The 22,839-nt window shown below is 40.8% G+C and overlaps 1 protein-coding gene across 1 annotated transcript in view; it reads left to right on the plus strand.

The window, feature by feature from the left end:
- The window catches only part of tmprss7 (transmembrane serine protease 7), an 89,914-nt gene that overhangs the window by 59,389 nt on the left and 7,686 nt on the right, over positions 1-22,839 (plus strand). Inside the window, exons 12-16 of the mRNA XM_043701533.1 lie at positions 10,209-10,316; positions 17,187-17,291; positions 17,372-17,488; positions 18,989-19,160; positions 20,997-21,265. Coding sequence (XP_043557468.1) covers positions 10,209-10,316; positions 17,187-17,291; positions 17,372-17,488; positions 18,989-19,160; positions 20,997-21,265 — 771 coding nt within the window. The remainder of the gene's footprint in view (positions 1-10,208; positions 10,317-17,186; positions 17,292-17,371; positions 17,489-18,988; positions 19,161-20,996; positions 21,266-22,839) is intronic.

Below are 22,839 nucleotides of genomic sequence, written 5' to 3' on the forward strand. Positions count from 1 at the left end.
GTCCAGTTCCCCCCCCCCCCCACCAGATCATCCATCTGCATCAATGATACAGTTGAAGTCTCCGGCCAGAATGACCGGCCTGGACGTAGTCAGCAATAGTGGAAGCTGCTGCAGGATGGCCAACCGTTCACTCTTACCCACTGGGGCGTACACATTAATCAGTCTCAGGGGAGCATTCCTGTACATGATGTCAGCGATGAGGAGGCGCCCGCCCACTACCTCCTTAACCTCGGAGATGGTGAAGTTGCCTCCTCGCAACAGGATACCCAGGCCGGAGGTGTGGCTATCGTTGCCCCCCCCCCGACCAAACTGACGGTCCAAGGGCCCACAAGCTCGACCATCTTCTGTAGCTGCTGAGGTGCAGTATCCCACACTCCTACAGAAACAGGACGTCGGCTTTAACGTTGGCCAGGAAGGCCATCGTAGAAACACAGCGCATAGCCGATTTGATGCTACGCACATTGATGCTGGCAATTTTTAAACCCCATTTTAACAGTTTACGAGGTTGACACTGTCCATTTGCTGCTGATCTTGCCCCTCTGGGATAGCTGTGTGCATCCCCGTGGTGACGGCAAACTGCTGGACCCTCCCAGGGCTGAGGTAGCTGTCCGGCTCCACGCTGAAGCCATTTCCCTGCTCTGGCGTCTTCGGGTCGGGCCCAGGGTCCGCATAGTCCAGTCCAGTATGCTGCAGACTGGCACATTCCAAGGTCCAGGACTACGTGTTGAGGGACGCGCTAAAGCTTGGGGCAGCTGCCGCCAAGGCGTGGTGGGGAAAGACCACCATGTAACATCTGCCTGTCTAAAGAAGAACAGGGGGCTCACACTGTCATTTGGGCTCTGCTGACGCCTCAGCTAAAAATGTAATCGTACAGACCTGTAAAGAGGAATGATTACTCTGTTTTCGGTATGCAAACAAATGGAATGTTTACATATGTATGGCATGTCCAGTTGTACAGATCATCAAAGTATTTTATGAATAAAATATATTTTTGAAATAAAAAAAATAGAAGCATAACCATATGCAAGTTCTCTTCCTAATAACTCATCATTCTGACTTGGAGCTATATCACTGCTCCTTCACTGTAGCAGGATCAAAAACTCCCTTCTCAGCAGCAGCATATTGTACCTGCACCGTGTGGCCATCAATGATTTAAGAAGGCATCTCACCAACACCTTTTCGGGGGCAATTAGGGATGTCCAGATCTTGCATCACTCCCGGAGCACACTCACTTCATGTTTATTGTCCTCACACTAATTACTATCATAATCTTGTTCTTAAATAGCAGCAATTTCAGATGCTGGGACTGCACCTATGACAGCTTCAACACCTTGCTCCTTCCTATCTGTTGAACAGCTCTCTATTCTGTTTATCTTTATCTTATACTTCTCTCTTTCCTAGCTCACTCACTACAGGTACTCTGGACAGAGTTGCATTTTCCCATTCAATATCTAATCACATTTATCCACCCTTTGTAAAAGAGAAAATAGCACAGAATATAAGGATCTGAAGTAATAGCAGGGGATGAACACCCACCATCAGATTACCAATCAAGGTGATCAGTGTTAAAAATCACACAACACCAGGTAATAGCCCAACAGGTTTAATTGGAAGCACACTAGCTTTCGGAGCGACGCTCCTTCATTCAGGTGGCAGTGGAGGGCTCAATCCTAACACACAGAATTTATAGCAAAAATTTACAGTGTGATGTAACTGAAATTATACATTGAAAAATTGATTGTCTGTTAAGCCTTTCATCTGTTAGAATACTGTGATAGTTTCACTTCTTTCATGTGTAAATCATAAAACCTTTTGTTAAAAAGTTGCATTCTCGGGTTAGCTGTTAACAATGGTGATAGCTAGACAAAATGTTGAAGGTGTTGGCCCCCTGAGTTCTCTGTCTATGCCATGATGTTTAGACTGATTGCTGGCAGGTCGGACTAGATTGGGTTGGGATATCTGGTCGGCATGGACGGGTTGGACCAAAGGGTCTGTTTCCATGCTGTACATCTCTATGACTCTAATTCAAAGCAATTAGCCATGTCTGGCAGTGGAAACTATACAGACAAAACTGCTTTGACATCTCCTTGATAAACTGGATGCTTAACGCCACAAGGACAACTTATTGACCTGCAGAAGAATTTAAGGAGTTAACTACAGGAAAACTTTCTTCAAACAGACAGTTAAAGCCAAATGTAATAAGAAACAAAGAAATTACTTTTGATGAGAAGGCAAGCAGCAGACTAGCAGTAATTTGGATGAAAGGACTTATTAAAAAATCATCAGCGTATCACCTCAGAGACCAAAGGTCGAAAATCTGTATAAGAATCGAACACCAGAACATCTCAATGGCAGAACTTCACAGAACAATACTGCAGAAGGATCGAACCCTGGAACATTACAGAGACAGATGGTTGAAGTCATTCTCAGATTTCACCATTAATCGGGTAGTTGGGTCACAGGCTTACATTTGCTTACTTGAGGGGTCTAATATTTGGTGGCTACTTACAATTAAATTTCCATTGTTGTTTCAGTACTTGGTTGCCTGTGAGATTCCTTAATAAATAGCTGAATCAAAGGTAAATTGTGGTGATTTATTTACAACACACAACTCATAATCCCAGAGCAGCAATGGACATACTGAATATGTGTTTTTTAAAAAAAGGTTTTGTGATTTACACGTGAAAGAAGTGCAACTATCACGGTATTCTAGCAGATGAAAGGCTTAACAGACAATCAATTTTTCAATGTATAATTTCAGTTACATCACACTGTAAATTTTTGCTATAAATTCTGTGTGTTAGGACTGAGCTCTCCACTACCACCTGATGAAGGAGCGTTGCTCCGAAAGCTAGTGTGCTTCCAATTAAACCTGTTGACCTGGTGTTGTGTGATTTTTAACTTTGTACACCCCAGTCCAACACTGGCATCTCCAAAAGGTGATCAGTGCCCTTCAAGAGCAACGGACAGTCATGATAACAAGGCAAGCAGTTTACTGAAAATCATATCTGCCTGTAATTTCTAACTCTTCATGTACTTCATGAAGTTGCAAATTCAGTTAGCATGATGACCACAAGCTGCATTTTGACTCAGGTCACCTGTCTGATAGCTCTTGTCTTTTTTCTGTTTTCACCAATGAGGCCTTGAAGATACAACAGAATAGCATAATCCTCTTGCGATACAGTTGCAGATGCTACCCCTATTCACCAGCATTGGTACTCTGCATGCATTCAAGGGATTTGCATTTGCTCAAGCAGCCAGGAGAAGCAAGCAGAAGCAGGTGGTGGTGGCAATGACAGTCAAAGAACTGGCTCAATGGATGGCAATCCCTTCCCCAGCTGTGATGAGGCGGAATGAAATGGGACCTACAAAGATGAAGCCTTGAAAAGAGAAATTCTTTCAACATGTGGAGTTCTCACATTTTGGGGTATTGCAAAGCATTCAAGGCATTATTGAATTTATGAAGGAACCAGCTACTAATATGTGTGGACTCCCAACCCACGGCATCAGTGTTGTGCAGTCATCCTCAGGGCATGTAAGTCTTTTTAGGGAAGCACGATCAGGCCTTCATAGCAAGAATCTCTGTCACCAGCCTCTTCAACTTTATTGAAAGCTCAAGTAGCTGCCAATCCGATTATGGTTTCCCCCAGGAGCCAAATGGACAGGAACATTCAAGGTATCACTGATGACCTGTATTATATGTGGCTGCAGATCAGTGGGATTGTTGGAAAATAAAGTAGTGGAGTCAGCAGTGGCGCAGTGGGAATGACACATGTAGGATGTAATGCACATCCTTTTCACTCCCTCAATGAATATGCACCAGCAGTGGGTTGGGAGCTGAGCTTGACTGTCCTTGTAGTCATTGAACATCTATAATGAATAACTAGCCCTTCGCAAGTCAATGGTCACAAATTACTGTGTTTGGTAGTTGACAGATTAACTTTTCACATTTGGCATTCAGATCTACAATATCTTTTCATAGCCTCTAAGTCTGTTTGTCATTCATATGAAAGTTAGCTGAAAGGTTTATATGTTCCTTAATGAAGAATTCATGGAGTGGTGAAGGATGTAAGAAGAACTGTTAATGAAGAGTCAGATAGTGTAAGTTTACAAGAGAGGGAAATAAGAGGGAAACAAACAGTCCTCTCAACTTAAAAGTTTGATTGAGCATGTTTCCCAAGGCACTGGGGAATGACTTCAGTGCCTTCATTAGGAACAGCGCTCCGAAAGCTAGTGCTTCCAAATAAATCTGTTGGACTATAACCTGGTGTTGTGGGATTTTTGACTTTGTACACCCCAGTCCAACACCGGCACCTCCAAGTCATAAATACAGAGGAGCAGACATTGCGAGATGTTGATGCTCAGGTTCGATGCAAGCAGCAGATAATGGCCATCATAGCTAGTTTGCTGGACTGAAGTGAATCTTGGATAAAATGTAGGTGAGTCAAAGACAGCAGGAGGGTGGCCATTACTTGGTGTGAGCAGTTTCCTTAAATGGACTATTCCGCCCTTAAGACTAATGAAAGAGGCTTTAAGATTTAAGATTCCTCAGAGAAGTTGGACTTCCTTAAACAGAACAGGGAAGCAGGGACCTGCACAAGTTGGATTGGTTACATCTGAACATTAACAGGACTGACATCCTCACAGGGAGGTTTGTTAATGCTGTGGAGGTAGGTGTAAGCTAGATTGTCAGGTGGATATGATCCTGCAGAGGATTTCAGAGTAGAGAGAACCTGAAATGGAATTATGAGTTAAAACGCAAGCAAATGAGTTTTGAAGGCAGAGGGAACGTAAACTAGGTAAGGAAGAAGTGAGTTCAGTGAGGCGAGATAGACTTTTAATGCAAGGAGCCTAGGGAATAAGAGGGATGAGGCAAGGGCACAGATAGGTTTGTGGAAGTGCGATATCATTCCTATGACAGAGACTTGGCTGAAAAATGGGCAGAATTGGAACTCAACATACGGGGTTAAAAGATACTCAGGCAACATAGTGAGAGGGATTGAAGAATCATGGAATCATGGAAACCCTACAGTGTAGAAATAGGCCATTTGACCCATCAAGTCCATACTGATGCTCCAAAGAGCATCCCGCCAGACCCATGCCCCCTACCCTACCCCTGTAACCCTGCATTGCCCATGGCTAATCCACCTGACCCACACTTCCTAGACATTATGAGCAATTTAGTGTGGCCAATCCACCTAACCTGCACACCTTAGGAATTGTGGGAGGAAACAGGAACACCTGGAGGAAACCCATGCGGACAAAGGGAGAATGTGCAAACTCCACACAGATGCCTGGGGAGGATGAATCGGAGAGGTTGGGATGGTTCTTGAAGAAAAGAAGGCTGAGGGAAAATTTGATGGAGATTTTCAAGATCATGAGTGGGCTGCATAGAGTAGATGGGGAAAAGCTGTTCCTGCTTGTAAAACAATAAAGAACAAGACGGCATTGATTTAAAGCTATTCATAAACAAAGCAAATGTGAAGAAAGAAAATTTTTTTTCATACTGTGTATAGTTTGGGTATAGAATCCACTGGAAATGTGGTGAGGCTGGCTCAATCAGGCATTCAAGAGGGCAATGGATGATTATTTGGATACAAATGGTGCGCAATGATATGAGGAAAAGGCAGGAGATTGACGCTAAGTAAGAGAATGGATTCAGGAACGATAGGCCAAATGGCCTCCAAAATCATAGCAATAATGTGATTTGGTTATATTAGAAAAAATGAACATAGAGAAAGGGGAGATACTAATACATTTTACATACTTAACATGGATTAATCCACAGATGCCTGTTGAGGAAGGCAGGGGAAGAGATATCATTGGCCCTGCAGTAATTTTCAGATCCTCTCTGGCCACAATGAGGCGCCAGAGAACTGGAAAAGTGCTAACATTGTCCCATTATTCAAAAAAGAAAAAGGAACAGACCAAGGAAATTACAGACCAGTCAAACTAACCTTGGCGGTGGGGAAGTTATTAGAAAGAATTCAGAGGGATAACATAAATCTGTATTTCGAGACTCATGGATTAATCAGGGAGAGCCCATGAAATACAAGTCATGTTGGATCCAAAATTAGCCGAGAAGGAGAAAGCAAAAAAGCAAAGGTAGAGAGATGTTTCTGTGACAGGAAATCTGTTTCTATTGAAGGTACATAGAGCTTGAGCTGGGCCCTTGCTGTGGGTGGTGTAACTTATTTAGATTTAAATGCAGAGGGTAGGACCAAGACATTCGCAGATGACGTGAGTATAGGTAGGATCGTAAATAGTGAGGAGGATAGCCATACTGCAGGAGGATATTAACAGATTGCTCAGATGGGTACAGAAGCGGCAAATGGAATTTGCGCCACAAAGGTGTGGAATAATGAGCCTTCGGAAGATTAACAAGGTAAGGAATTACAATGCTGAAAATGTGTTGCTGGAAAAGCACAGCAGGTCAGACAGCATCCAAGGAGCAGGAGAATCGACGTTTCGGGCACGAGCCCTTCTTCAGGAAGAAGGGCTCATGCCCTAAACGTCGATTCTCCTGCTCCTTGGATGCTGCCTGACCTGCTGGGCTTTTCCAGCAACACATTTTCAGCTCTGGTCTCCAGCATCTGCAGTCCTCACTTTCTCCAAGGAATTACATTGTAATGGTTAAAATACTGGAAAGTACTGAAGATTAGAGTGAATTTGGTGTGTATTTTCTCGGGTAGGTATGGTGGTTAAGAAGGCATATGGGATACTTGCCTTTATTAGCCATGACAATGAATACAAGACCAAGTAGGTTATGCTGGTTCGGCCCCAACTGAACTATTGCATGTAGTTGTGGTTACCACATTATAGGAAGAATATGATTGTACTAAAGAAGTTGCAAAGGAGATTTACAAGTGTGCTGCCTGAGCTGGAAGGTCTTAGAATTAGATTTTATTGTCTTGTGTACTGAAGTACAGGAGTACACTGAAAGATGCACAAAATCGCCATTCTCCAGCACCATTTTAGAATACATAAGAAAGGATTCAAAACAAAAGCAGAAGTAAAAGAAACAGAGCCATTTGAAAAGGAAACATCTCGATCACTCCCCTGCCTCTGACATGAGTCTTGAGACCCCACCTGACAGAAAAATAAAAATATGGAGTTCATGAGCTGGGCCCTTGCTGTGGGTGGTGTAACTTATTTTGATTTAAATGCAGAGGGTAGGACCAAGACATTCGCAGATGACTTGAGTATAGGTAGGATCGTAAATAGTGAGGAGGATAGCCATACTGCAGGAGGAAATAAACAGATTGCTCAGGTGGGTACAGAAGCGGCAAATGGAATTTGCACCACAAAGGTGTCTCGAGTCCCTGCATGCTGCAAGCACTGGAACATTGGAACGTTACTGCCCCTGCTGTCTGGTACACAGGCCTAGCCATGGCTTGCAGCCTCAGATCAGACTGTGTGTCTGGACCAGGGATTCAGCCTGGGACCTCGGGCTGATGTGACTTTGAACTGAGGATTAAACCTGGGATCTTCGGCTGAGGTACCTTGTTCTGGTTTGTGTTGCTGCCGCTGCCTCGTCCTAAGACTGCCATTCCAGGAAAGAATGGTTCCAGCTGTTGCTGCCATTCCACGAAGGATCTGCTGTCACTGCTGCCATCGTCCTGAGACAAATCACCCCCATCTCTGCTGCAAATAAAGGAGAAACAAAAGAAAACAATAAGAGAGCAAATGTAAAAAGAAAGAGAAAAAAGAAAAGCAGGTGGAAGCGGACAAGTCCTGGGCTCAGGACCCTGGTCCAAATGCTACTACTTCAATGCTGCCATCTTGAAAAAAAGGGTTTGAGTTATGAGGAAAGTTTGGATAGGCTGGGATTGTTTACCTTGGAGCAACAAAGGTTGAGAGGAGACTGGAGAGGTATGTTCGAGATTATGAGGGAATGGAAAGTGGATAGGAAGACATACTACCAGTGGTCATAGATTTAAGGTAAGCTGTGGAAGATGAAGAGGGATTAAAATTGGCTTAGAGTGGTCAGATTGTTGTTGATTGTTGTAGACATGATGGGCTGAATGGCCTTGTGGATTTAAATGTCTATGAGTCTGAGGTTGGAGATATCAGAAGCATACCTGACGAAGTGCATATGCTGCTCTTCAGGCAATCCTGGAAGCCAACATAGTCCAAAGGACCTGTGAGACTGGGGAGATGTCTCCCTCCCTCTAGGCCCAGTTTCTGCTCCTTCTTGCTGTTTCTGTGGCTGGACTTTATTCTCCATTCAGGTCACAGCTACAAGAATGACACCCATCCTAAACTCTGTACTTATATCAGATAAAATAAGCAAACCAGAAGCCAGAAATAAACAAACTCTAAACTCAAATATCCTTAGAAATCCAAAAAAGTCAATAGTACATGGATTTTTATGATCTGAATGCTGCTTTAATGACTGTTTCTACTGTCTTTCTGAAACCAATCCCACCAGCCTTTATACAATGGATTCAGTGCTGAGTAAAACTTAGCTGTTCCATGAGAATATTTCTTTGGGGTCCAAAGTGCGTCAAATGTTCCTGTCTTACATTCATTCTCTTTTTTCATGCAAGAACCTAGGTCACTTACATAAAACATATATTGCTATTGTCATGGTGATTGGGAATTGAGTGGAAATGTAGTAGTAATGATCCCAAGGGAATTGCCACCAGGACAGAACCCCACTGGTCCTCACCTACCACCCCACCAACCTCCATATACATCGTGTCATCCGTCGTCATTTCCGCCACCTTCAAACGGACCCCACCACCAGAGATATATTTCCCTCCCCTCCCCTATCAGCGTTCCGAAAAGACCACTCCCTCCGTGACTCCCTCGTCAGGTCCACACCCCCCACCAACCCAACCTCCACTCCCGCACCTTCCCCTGTAACCGCAAGAAATGCAAAACTTGCGCCCACACCTCCCCCCTTACTTCCCTCCAAGGCCCCAAGGGAACCTTTCATATCCGCCACAAATTCACCTGCACCTCCACACACATCATTTACTGCATCCACTGCACCCGATGTGGCCTCCTCGAGATTGGGGAGACAGGCTGCTTACTTGCGGAACGTTTCAGAGAACACCTCTGGGACACCCGGACCAACTAACCCAACCACCCCATGGCTCAACACTTCAACTCCCCCTCCCACTCCACCAAGGACATGCAGGTCCTTGGACTCCTCCATTGCCAGACCATAGCAACACGACGGCTGGAGGAAGAGCGCCTCATCTTCCGCCTAGGAACCCTCCAACCACAAGGGATGAACTCAGATTTCTCCAGTTTCCTCATTTCCCCTCCCCCCACCTTGTCTCAGTCCCAACCCTCGAACTCAGCACCACCTTCCTAACCTGCAATCTTCTTCCTGACCTCTCCGCCCCCACCCCCACTCTGGCCTATCACCCTCACTTTAACCTCCTTCCACCTATCGCATTTCCAATGCCCCTCCCCCAAGTCCCTCCTCCCTGCCTTTTATCTTAGTCTGCTGGACACACTTTCCTCATTCCTGAAGAAGGGCTCATGCCCGAAACATCGATTCTCCTGCTCCTTGGATGCTGCCTGACCTGCTGCGCTTTTCCAGCAACACATTTTCAGCTCTGATCTCCAGCATCTGCAGTCCTCACTTTCTCCTCCTATTTTCATTATACACCCATTCCATTCCTGCAGGGGAAGCTTAGGGGTAGAAGGTTGGTTGAAGTCCACCCCTTAAGATCTCTGTTTTGAAAGCAATAGGCTGATGTGTTTGTAATTGATAGCCTATTTGTGATTTGGCGACTGAATGACACAATTATATCTTTCTTCTCCAGAGTTAAGCTTAAGAATTGCTTTTGCATCACTGTCAAAGGAAAGTATGCATTTTTACCACATTGTATTTTTTTTTGTTTATAAACAAATGCAGAACAAATGAACTAATAAACTGAAAGAAATAAGTGGAACAGTACTTTCTGTTTACCACTGCAAAAGATATCTGGGAAATGCTTTGGGCACGGTTCATAAGATGAAAGGTATGATCCTTGCTCTTGGTCCAAATACCACAAAGAATTACATGCAGTTTCTGACATGAACAAGTTTGCTCAGTCCGGCACATACAAAATTTGACTTCGATGTTAAGTTACTTCAGATGTATGGTAGAGTTGTTCTTTTAATCACTGTTTTTTTCCATTTACTTCCTCCAAGACAATGTTAACATTGTGCAGATTAAATGAGCTCAATTCTCATTTTTTTTTCTAAAGCTTGTCCTAATGGATATTATGTTTGCTCTACTGGTCTGTGCATCCGACAGTCTCAACGTTGTGATGGATCAGATGACTGCTTTGATGAAAGTGATGAAGTATTTTGTTGTAGGTACCTCCAAAGACTATTTGCCTTAAAGCTACATTTACTTCACAAGAAACGATAGCTAGAAAGCTTTACATGAAGAAAACCTAATTGATAGAAAATTATGCAGGCTGTAAATTAGACATGTAGATTATTGTGGACAAATTTCTGTCATACACTGCTGCCATACATAACCATCCACAGCAAGCCATAAATTAAAAATGTTATTCCAAAAGGCTACTTTTGCAAGTGCTTAAAGAAATATATATGCTGGGACTGATATTGTTATCAAAGTAACAACACTTGCTGTTATTTGCTGAAATGTTACAGTAACAGAAAGCAAAGTATAGATGCAGATTTAAATGGCGATAAAGCTTGCTTGTCATTGTATATTTCACAATTAGCTTTATAAAAACAACATTTTGCTTTCTGCCTCACTAATGAGGCATTGGGTGTTCTAAGTGCTGTAATTGCATGGTGTATACAAACTGAATTCCCCACAAAGATAAGTCTTGTCATTTCAACAATGTGTATGTACTCTGTTAACAATGATATCTGTTAATTACTAACAATCAACCACTCTGGCATTGAAAATTAATTGTTACAAGTATGGAGCCCATTTCTTCAGGTTTTAGTATTTATTGAAGATTTTAAAAATGTACTTCAGTAAATTATTTTTTCTTTATATCACTTTTCCTGCTCTTATTTCTCTTCCTTACATGACTCAATATTGAAATCACTTCTGTAATTTACATTTCTTTCTCTGTCCTTGTGCTGTAAGTTACACAAGCCCTTAATATGCTCAGACCCAGGCCTGATGAAGGGTTATGCCCGAAATGTCAATTCTTGCTCCTCAGATGCTGCCTGACCTGCTGTGCTTTTTTCAGCATCACACTTTATTGACTCTTGCTTAAAGGTTCTTACTTTATTCAAATAGTCACAATATGCCCCAATTCCTCCCTGTTTCACAATGTCAAAAACTTTGCATGCAGCATCCTGACCTGCTGTGCTTTTTCCAGCATCACACTTTATTGACTCTTGCTTAAAGGTTCTTACTTTATTCAAATAGTCACAATATGCCTATTCCTCCCTGTTTCACAATGTCAAAAACTTTGCATGCAGCATAATTTAAACCCAGAATTTACAGGGCAAGACTACCAGATGCTACCACATGCCTTTCTAAAGCACACTCTGACCATGCTTGGTTATTGGAATGCAGGAAATGGGTGCAGTTCATTAGAGGAAATGTCATCTGAATCCGTGCCATTGAAAATTACAGCAAAGTTTGTACTTGCTGAACCAAATCCCTTTTTCCAGGCCCTGCACTATAACATTGATGTCTTGAACAATTTTTAATACAGGCTAAAAATCACACAACACCAGGCTATAGTCCAACAGGTTTATTTGGAAGCGCTAGCTTTCAGAGAGCTGCTCCTTCATCAGGCAGTTGATAACCAACTGATGAAGGAGCAGCGCTCTGAAAGCTAGTGCTTCCAAATAAACCTATTGGACTATAACCTGGGGATGTGTGATTTTTAATTTTGTACACTCCAGTCCAACACAAGTGTCTCCAAATCATAATACAGATTAGATAGACTGTAAATCAAAAGATTAATGATTGTTAAAAAACAAAACTTTGTGAGGTAGAAACTCATCTTGTGTTGTTGTACTCCCATAGAGTATCCCCATTACCAATACTTTGATCCACTGTTAATCTGCTATTACTACTGATGTTTTCCATCTCTGGCCTCTTGTTGTTCTCTAGCAGAAGGCTCAGATGGGACCAAATTAAACAGCAGGATTATCCAGCCTACCTGGATAATAACTAATAGAAAATTAGTACAAATGAAACACACACAGCACTAATGAAAAGGAATATTGAGCCATAGCAGCAATAGTAACATTGTTTCAAGAGCAAACACTTCCCCCATTGTTCTGTAAAAATCTGTCTTCAATAGATGATATTCTTAAATGTCAAGCTTCAGAAGTGACCTCTGAAAACATAATTTCCCAACCTATGCTGAAAATGTAGTGAAAAATTTGAAGGTAATGAGACCAATAAGAGAAGACATTTCTTTCAGGATGTGGGCAGTTTTCTTTATTTCTTTTTGTAATGATATTTTCAAATAGCTAGATGGGGTCTGACAAGTGAGCTCATGACAGCTTTCCTTCATTTAAGTCCAATACTTGACAGTAATATAGAAATAAACATAAGTTGTGAAATTGCAAAGTTTGTTTTTGATTGTTGACCTAAAAACCTCTGCTCCAACAAAAGTTGCAAATAAAGCAGTAAAATATTTTGAAGGAATTATTTATTGTATTAAGTTCCCTTAATACAAGAGATGAAGCCAGGTTATACCAGAGCTTTCAACTGTTTAGCATGTGTGCAATAAGTGTTAGGATTTCAGTCCCATATTTTTACATGTTTTACATGTTTCAGTTTGTGATATATGGACAATGTGCAAAGCCTGGTGTGGTTAGTGGAGGGGATGTCGGAAGGGGGAGGGGGGGGTGGAGGGGGCGGTAGTTAAGAATGCTGAGTTACAAATATGCCAATATTTTCCAGGATATTTTGAAATAGCTATTAAGTGACATTAATAAAGAGACTACCTGAGCAGCAGAAACAATGGCAGGGTCTATTAACTATAAACAAACATAAGAAACTGGTATTTTAGAAGAGAACAGAATAGTAATTTACGGGGTATTGGTGTACAAAATGAGGCATGAACTTAGAGTGGTCACTATGGGTCAATGATTGCATGTAAGTTGCCACTTTGTGTAATATTTAATGCAAATGGAAGTTTGAATGCCAGACTCTGAAATTATAAATAGGTTGTTTCCCAGTATTTCCTTTATGATGTTCTCTGAACAGAAACTGAACTTCAATAAGTACATTCATTGTCTGCTGTATGAGCTATTGGTGAGGTGATTGTTTCATGATAACAGGAACATAAGAAATATTTAGTAAATGTTATATTATCCTATTATAGGAAGGATATTATTAAGCTGGAGAGAGTTCAAAAGAAATTTACCAGGATGTCTCCGTGAATGGAGAGTTTGAGTTAAAAGGGAGAGGTTGAATAGGCTGGGACTTATTTCACTGGACTGTAGAAGGTTGAGGGATGACCGTATAGAGATTTATAAAATCATGAGGGGTTAAGACAAAGTAAATAGCAGGTGATTTTTTCCTAGGATAGGGGATTTCAAGACAAGGGGCATATTTTTAAAGTGAAAGGAGAAAGATTTAAAAATGACATGAGGGGCAATTATTTGACACAAAGAGTGATTTGTGCATAGAATGAACTTCCAGAGGAAGTGGGGGATGCCTTTCCAGTTACAACGTTTAAAAGACATTTGGATAAGTATATGAATAGGAAAGATTTGGAAGGATGTGGACCAGGGCAGGCAGGTGGGACTAGTTCAGGGATTATGGTCAGCAGGGACTGGTTGGACTGAAGGGTCTGTTTCCATGCTGTATGACTCTACAATGCTGTAAGAAATAGAAAGAGAAGTAGGCCATTTGGCCACCAAGCTCGCCCATCATTCAATAAGATCATGGTTCATCTGTCTCAGGACTCAACTCCCCCTCTGTACTTGCTGCATAAAGCCCTCCACTCGGCAGATATTTGAAACTTTACCTTCTCTTTCATGCTTTCAGTGATGTACTCTTCACAAATCTCTGCAGCAGAGAAATTCAGACATTCACTACTCTCTGGGAATAGAAATTTTTTCACAATTCAGTTTTAAATATGTTTCCCCTTATTCCGTAAGTAATATTGAAATTACCATACTAGTAGAAACATCTAGTCTGTCAAGCCCCCTCAGAATCTCGTAGGTTTCAAGAACATCCCCCTCGTTCTTCCAAACTCCAATGAATAAAGACCTAATTTGTTGAGATGTTCTTGATAAGTCAACCACTTGTCCCAAGCATTAGTCTGATGAATCTCCTTTACTCTGCCTCCAGAGACAGTATGTCCTTTCTTACCAACATCCATACAGTTCACAGAATCACAGAACTGTCACAGTGCAGAAGGAGCCCATCTGGCCTATTGACTTAAACTAACCATCACTGAGTTCCCTCAGGTACAATGGACCATCGACCATACATGTATGGTGCTCAGAGCTCCCTGGCATCATCCATTTGGCAGATTTCTAACCAGGAATGGAATTCCCTCCCTCAAAATACAGCTCATTTGTGACCGCAGACAGCAATTCTTGCATATCAGTGTGTGCTATCCAGGGAGATGGCATGATACATACATTCAAAACAACTCCCACATTCCTTGAATGTTTGCCCTCCCCCTGCATCATCCCCAGGGGTGGTTCATGGGTGACAAGATGTACTGCTTTGAGGCAAGACTAATGGCCCCAATATAAAAGACTCAGACTGGTGCCAAAGCAGCCCATACATCCTCTGTGGCTGTCATTAAAAAGGCAATTACTCTCTGAAGATGTGCTTCCATTGTCTGGATTGCTGAGGAGGAAAGGAAACACAGAATATTCCAATACACTTCAGATAGAATCTCCACAATAGTTGCTGCACCCAGCACAACCTAACTCAGTGACGGGGAGGGGGGCATGAAAACTTAAAACAGAGGGATATGGACCAAGTCTCCTCCTCATGACAAGAAGGAAAGTCTGATGGAGATGCTGAGGAATACAAAGCTGATGGTGAGGACATTAAGCAAGACAGGGCAGTACTGAGGTGAGGTAGAAAGGACGAGAGAACCAGATAGTTGTTATGTTTGATGGCAAATGACTTTTAATTAACATGTGTCATCAAATTGAGCTGTAAGCCAATTGTAATGCAGAGGTTGGTCTGCCCTCAAGCAAATGCTTATTGAAAACTTTGAAAACTTAGGATAATTTGTGTACTATTAATTACAAATTAATATGTTCCCTTGGCACCAATACATTCCTGTTCAGTTTACTTACCAGAGCATCAGTATGGACATATGCAGGATTATGTGGGGGTTGGACATGGACTTTAACCTCAGTTTTCAAGAAGCATTCACCTATTACAGGCTAAACTGTGCTGATTGACGTCTGAAACACTAGCTGTTCACTTTGCAGAGGTTATCTTCCTCCCAGATGTCAGCTATTAATGACAGCCTCAGCACTCTTCGCATTACTCCATATGATGTGCTGTAGGAGCCTGTTCTCCTGCAGTCCTCCAAGTTTTAGAAACTTTGACCACCCGCCTCATTTTCTTCCTGTTCTAGATGGGGGTCTCTGCTGGTGCTGTGTTCACTGGAATGTAACTACAAGATTTCTCTTTTTAAGTTCCTCATGAAATGCGAAATCTATTTGTTTTCATTTGCCAGATGTCTCTGTTAAAAGAGTATACAAAGCAAATTCACACAAATAATCATAATAGTCACACTGTGTAATTTCAAGGCTTGTACATGTATTTGTGTGTGCATTAGCATATTTGCCAGAATATTTACTTAAACATGTGTTTTTATTATTTCTGATTTATAAAAAAGGTGTCGTTTAAAAATCTCAAAAGAATAGAAGTGCCACATTCATTCTTATCAAAATCTCCAAATAAAGAAAATGTGTCTAAATTACAGATTAGTTAACTCAACATCTATCATAAGGAAACTGTTAGAAGCTATCATTGAAGAAGTTATAGTAAGACACTTGAAGAACTTGAATAATAACATAATCAGGCAGAGTCAACATGGTTTGTGAAAGAGAAATTGTATTTGACCAGTCTGTTGAAATTCTTTGAGGAGGTATCGTGTGTCATGATTAAAGGGGAACAGATGGATGCACTAAGATTTCCAGAAGGCATTTGATAAAATACCCATCAAAGATTAATATATGGTGTAGGGTATATCATTTTGACATAGGTAGAAGCTTGGCTGGCTAGCAAGTAACAAAGAGTAGGCATAAATGGGTCTTTTCATGTTGGCTGGCTGTATTAAGTGGTATGCCACAGACATCAGTAGACCACCTCAACTTTTTATAATTTCAATAAAATGGAGGCATGGTTTGTCAAATTTGGGAATGACACAGAAGTAGGTGGGAAAGTGTGATGAGGACATGTAGCTACAAAAATACATAGATTGGCAAGGGCAAGGATCTGGAAAATAGAGTGTACCGTGTGAAAATGTGAAATTGTCTATTTTGTCAGGAAGGATAAAAAGAAGCATGTTATCTAAATGGTGAGAGATTGTAGATGCAGAAAGATGCATGAATCACAAAAGGTTAGTATTCAGGTACAACAAGTAATGAGGAAAGCTAATACAATGTTATATTTTATCACAAGGGGAATTGAATACAAAAGTAGGGAATAAAACAAAGAACTGTGGATACTGGAGACCTGAAAGAGAAGTAGAAAGTGTTGGTGAAACTCAGTAAGTCTGGAAGCACTTGTAGACAGAAAAAGAAAGAAAACATTTCGAGGCTATCTTTCTTCCCACTCCTTTCCACCACCCTCTCAATCCCAACTCCATCATCAGCATTTTCCCAGCTGTTTTTGGTTCTGAGGTAGGGTCACTGGACTCGAAACATGAACTCTGTTTTTCTCTCCACTAATGCTGCCAAATCTGCTGAATTTCTCCAGCATTTTCTGTTTTGTTACAGTAGTTGGGAAGTGATGCTTCTGATATACAGGATATTAGTGAGACCACATCTGGAAGACTGTATACAGTATTGATCACTTTGTTTCCTTGATCACCCTAGATTCTTGTTAAGCAAGAGATTGAAGGTTTATCAGGGATCGGTGCGATTGCAGATTTGAAATCGCAACCCATGATCACAATAAGATCATTATCTTATTGGATGGCAGAGAGGGCTGGAAGGGTTGAATGGCCTACTCCTTTTCCTAATTTGTATGTTTGTATACAATGTGCTGTTAACTTTGTTTGTGATTGGGTTTAATTTAGCTCCACCACCAAAAGAGTGCAACACAAATTCTCCACAGCACTACTTTATTTGCAATGGAGTCAAAGACTGTGAGAGTGGCACTGATGAACTCAACTGCACTGACTGTGAGTATTAAACAATATGAGTGAAATATACAGATTGATTCATATTTTAAAAATTCTAAAATGTCAGTTTTCATTTTCAGCTGTACCTTGCACAAATATCACCTATAAATGTAAGAATAACCTTTGTATTAGGAAGAGGAATGCTAAATGTGATGCAAGTGTAGACTGCTTAGATGGAAGCGATGAAATGAGTTGTGGTGAGTATCATTTCTGTTATGGGGGAGTATACCATTGAAGAATAATTCATCTCATATAACACTTTTTAACTGTAGAGAAATTTTAAAGTAGCTTATCAGTGCAGTTTGCTTAAAATTTGGTGTTTGATAAGATTCCCCATGGTAGGCTATTGCACAAAATACAGAGGCATGGGATTGAGGATGATTTATCAGTTAGGATCAGAAATTGGCTAGCTGAAAGAAGACAGAGGGTGGTGGTTGATGGGCAGTGTTCATCTTGGAGTTCAGTTACTAGTGGTATACTGCAAGGATCTGTTTTGGGGGCATTGCTCTTAATCACTTTTATAAATGACCTAGATGAGGGCATGGAAGGATGAGTTAGTAAATTTGTGGTTGGTGTAATTGTGGATAGTGCCGAAGGATGTTGCAGGTTACAGAGGGCCACAGATAAGCTGCAGAACTGGGCTGAGGGGTGGCAAATGGAGTTTAATGTGGAAAAGTGTGAGATGATTCACTTTGGAAGGAGCAACAGGAATAAAATGTACTGGGCTAATGGTAAGATTCTTGGTAGTGTAGATGAGCAGAGAGATCTTGGTTTCCACGTACATAGATCCCCGAAAGTTACCACCCAGGTTGATAGCATTGTTAAGAAGGCATACGGTGTGTTAGCTTTTATTGGTAGAGGGATTGGGTTTTGGAGCCATGGTGTCATGCTGCAGCTGTACAAAACCCTGGTGCGGCCACACTTGGAGTATTGTGAACAGTTCTGGTCGCCGCATTATAGGAAGGATGTGGAAGCTTTGGAAAGGGTTCAGAGGAGATTTACCAGGATATTTCCTGGTATGGAGGGAAGATCTTATGCAGAAAGGTTGAGGGACTTGAGGCTGTTTTCATGAGAGAGAAAACTGAGAGGTAACTTAATTGAGACATATAAGATAATCAGAGGGTTAGATAGATAGGGACAGTGAGAGCCGTTTTCCTCGGATGGTGATGGCTAGTATGGGGGGATATAGCTTTAAATTGAGGGGTGTTAGATGAAGGCCAGATGTCAGAGGTAGTTTCTTTCTTCAGAGAGTAGTAGGGGCATGGAACACACTGCCTGCAACAGTAGTAGACTGACCAACCTTAAGGGCATTTAAATGATCATTGGATAAACATATGGATGAAAATGGAATAGTGTAGGTTAGATGGGCTTCAGATTGGTTCCACAGGTTGGTGCAACATGAAAGGCCGAAGGGCCTGAACTGCGCTGTAATGTTCTATCTTCTATGTTTTAAAATATATTTTCATTGTGAGGAATTATTTTCTGAAATTAAAGCCAATCATAAATAATTCAGGGTTTTAAAGACAATTAAGTTAGAAATCCTACATATTCTGATGTAAATTATCAACTTACTCCAGTGGTAACTTAGTATTTCTGGAAAAGTATAGAGTGATAAAAAGAAGGTACTTGGTCAATGATATTAAAGTGATTGTGGATCAAAGCTCAACTAATTGTTTCTTTTCATTTCGATCATGCAGATTGTGGTATTTCGAGGCAGCAGCGCAGTCGAATAGTAGGAGGATCTAATGCTCGTGATGGACAGTGGCCCTGGCAAGTTAGCCTGCACTTTTCTGGATCACCATATTGTGGAGCTTCAGTAATAACAAAGGAGTGGCTCCTATCTGCAGCACATTGCTTTCAAGGGGAAAAGTAAGCAAAGAAATTATGATTACTTGATACGCTGTTTTTGCTCAAAAGTGGTACGGTTCTGTTGCAAAGGATTCAACTGTAGGAGGTAACTCAGATACATCAGAATTTCATCAGGTTTTGAGATATAGTAGTATTATAGAAATTTGCAATACTGGAGGCCATTAGGTCCATTGTGTTGGTGCTGGCTCTTTAGAAAGCCTATGTGGCCCCCCCAAAACCGCATCACTTCCCAAATTTATTCTTTACCCTGTAGGTGTTTCATCCTGTTCAATCCTTTTTTGATTTATGGCAACAGTTTCCACCATCTTCTTTGTTTCCAGAATTCAATAGCTCAGTGAAAGAAGTTCTCCTCCTCTTCCCTCTTAGATTCTTTATTTTGAAACTATGACGTTTAGTCTTGTATTCAATGCTCAATTTATTCCTTGACAACGTTATCACTTACCAGGAAGAATAATATTTTTCTATCAAATCCTCTCCTCCTCTTAAAATCCTTTACTAGGTCACCTGAATCCATCTGTATTCCAAGGAGAACTGTTCTAACCTCTTCAGCTAGAATCTCGCCTCCAGTAACAACCCAGTATGTCCCTTTACCTTTACTGCGGTTATTACATCTTTACGGAAGTGTCGTACTCAGATGGTGCACAACACTCCAGCTGAAGTCTAAGGTGTGATCATAATGATCTGGAATTTTTTTTGCCTTTTTTCCTGTATAAATGTAAGTTACTCATATTTTTTAAATCCAAACGCCTTTAAACATTTGCATTTATAGGCATTAACATCTCTTTGCTTAATCTGTACTTTTCATGTTTGTACCATTTATAGTATATTGATTTTCCCTATCAATCCTTCCAAAGTGCATTGCTTCTCAATTCTCTGTATTGAATGCTACCTTCACACTTTTGCCTATTTAACTATTTTATATTATCCCGAAGTCTATAACTACCTTTATCATGATCTGTTACTTTTCCGATTCTGTATCATACAAACTTTATGCGCTCCTGTTTATATCTGTGTTTACATTATTTATGGAAACTCAAAAGAGTAATGGACCCAATATTTGTTCTTGGAAAAAACAACTACAAAGCATCTCTTAATCTGAAAAACACCCAACCACCACCACCCTCGGCTTACTGAAATTGCACAAATTCAGTATCAATACCATTCACATTTCCCAGAAGTTCTATAAATGTATTAATTCTTACATTCTTATAATTCTTCTTAACAAACTTTAAATAAAGTTACCAAAGAAAGTTGAATGTGTAAAGATAGAATTGGTGTTAAAGTTGAGATTAAGCTAATATTGCTTATAATAATAAACTAAAATATCAATAAAGAAGCAATATGTCATTCTTTACATGATTTTGATAACAATAATATCTAAACTTCAAAGCGTTTTATTGATGGAGAAATGCTTTGGACATCTTGAGGATTAGAAAGCTTCTGTACAAATTCATTTTCTTTCCTTCTTGAGTCTTATATTCAATGGTCAATTAATTAATTGACAACATTACCACTTAACATCTCTATTATAGTAATAAATAATCTTATGTTATAGCTCCTAAGTCAAGGCCTCCTTGTGGGACGGTGATAATGTCTCTACCCCTGGACTGGGAAACCTGAGTTCAAGCCCCACCTGCTCTAGAGATGTGTAATAACATTTCTGAGCAAGTTGATTAGAAAAATAGGTTAATTTAGAAAAGCATAGGTTTTAACCTACTGTGTAACTAAAAATTAAATTCCTGTTGAATATGAAGAATATTATTTTAAGTCATTGTATTGTGTGGTGGAACGAACCTTGCATTTCAGAAACAAGAATTTATTTCTTTTTTTTTGAAGAATGTCTGATCCCAGGTCATGGGTAGCTCATTTAGGAATGCGTTCTCAAGGAAATGCAAAATTTGTAAGTGAACTCAAAAGGATCATTGTTCATGAATACTATAATGATCGAACCTTTGACTATGATATTTCACTGCTACAACTGAAGGCGTCATGGCCAGATACACTTGCACCAGTAATCCAACCAATTTGTGTCCCCTCACTTACTCAAATGATATCCAATGGAGAGAAATGCTGGGTGACTGGCTGGGGGCAGAAACAGGAAGCAGGTAAGAATATCATGAAGTTCCACAATATTTTGCCTAAATTACAGGATTGTACTGTACTAATATGAACACATGTTGTTGTTTTATTCATACTTCAATATAAATTTATACTGAGGAAAGGTTTCACTGGAATTACAATAATGCTCACTTATAGTTCTCTACTTGAACATGCCTGCTATTTCCTTCTCTGGTAACTATTTTAAATTGTATAGAAACAGTTGCAGACTTGATGTTATACTTAATCCCAAGGTGATTTTCTTTTTTATAATGCTACCACACCATCACTGAGATTGCTGTTATGAATACAAGTTTATATGATGGTTACGTTTTCATAATTTAATGTAAAATAGAGTGGTGAAGAGGCTTGTGTGATCTGCTCTGAATCAGGTCCAACAGCAGACCTGGATGGCTTAGTTACTATATTGGCCAGAATTCTCTGAGATGTATGGGAACAAAGTATATACACTCTTGTCCAAAAATAAAGGCAACAGCACCTGTGCTAACTGTGGATAGACTTCTGTCTCTGAAATTTTGGATGGATATATCGACATATAATCCCTACAGTGTAGAAAGAGACCATTTGGCCCATCAGGTCTATACCAACCTTCCCAAACAGCATTGTATCCAAACCCCAACCTTATCCCCATAATCCTGCATTTATCCTAATTAAGCTACACATGCCCAGGCAATTTAGCACTACCAAGCCACATAACACGTGCATTTTTATGAGAGACCAAACAAGTATTTTGCATCAGTGTTTACTGTGGAGAAGGGCATGGAAGATATAGAATGTGGGGAAATAGATGGAGACATCTTGAAAAATATCCATATTAGAGAGGAGGAGGCGCTGCATGTCTTAAAATGCATTAAAGTGGATACATCCCCAGGACCTGATAAGATGTACCCTCGAACTCTGTAGGGAGCTAGGGAAGTTATTGCTGAGATATTTGTATCATTGATAGTTACAGGTAAGGTGCCAGAAGACTACAGGTTAGCTAACGTGGTGTCACTATTTAAGAAAGGGGGTAAGGAAAAGCCAGGGATCTATAGACTGGTGAGCCTGACAATGGTGTTGGGCAAGTTGTTGGAGGGAATTCTGAGGGACAGGTTTTACAAGGACTGGAAAGACAAGGACTGATTACGAATAGTCAGCATGGCTTTGTGTGTGGGAAATCATGCCTCACGAACTTGATTGAGTTTTTTGAAGAAGTAACAAAGAGGATTGATGAGGGCAGAGCGGTGGACGTGATCTATATGGACTTCAGTAAGGCATTCGACAAGATTCCTCATGGCAGACTGGTTAGCAAGGTTAGGTTTTATGAACACAGGGAAAAGTAGCCATTCGGATGTGGAACTGCCTTGAAGGTAGAAGACAGAGGGTGGGTGTGGAGAGTTGCTTTTCAGACTGGAGGCCTGTGACCAGTGGAGTGCCAGAAGGATTAGTGCTGGACCCTCAAATTTTCATCATTTATATGAATGATTTGGATGTGAACATAGGAAGTATAGTTAGTAAATTTGCAGATGACACCAAATTTGGATGTGCAGTGGATGGAGAAGCAAGTTACCCCAGAGTTCAA

This window comes from Chiloscyllium plagiosum, chromosome 12, assembly GCF_004010195.1.
Source record: "Chiloscyllium plagiosum isolate BGI_BamShark_2017 chromosome 12, ASM401019v2, whole genome shotgun sequence".
NCBI classification, from domain to species: domain Eukaryota; kingdom Metazoa; phylum Chordata; class Chondrichthyes; order Orectolobiformes; family Hemiscylliidae; genus Chiloscyllium; species Chiloscyllium plagiosum.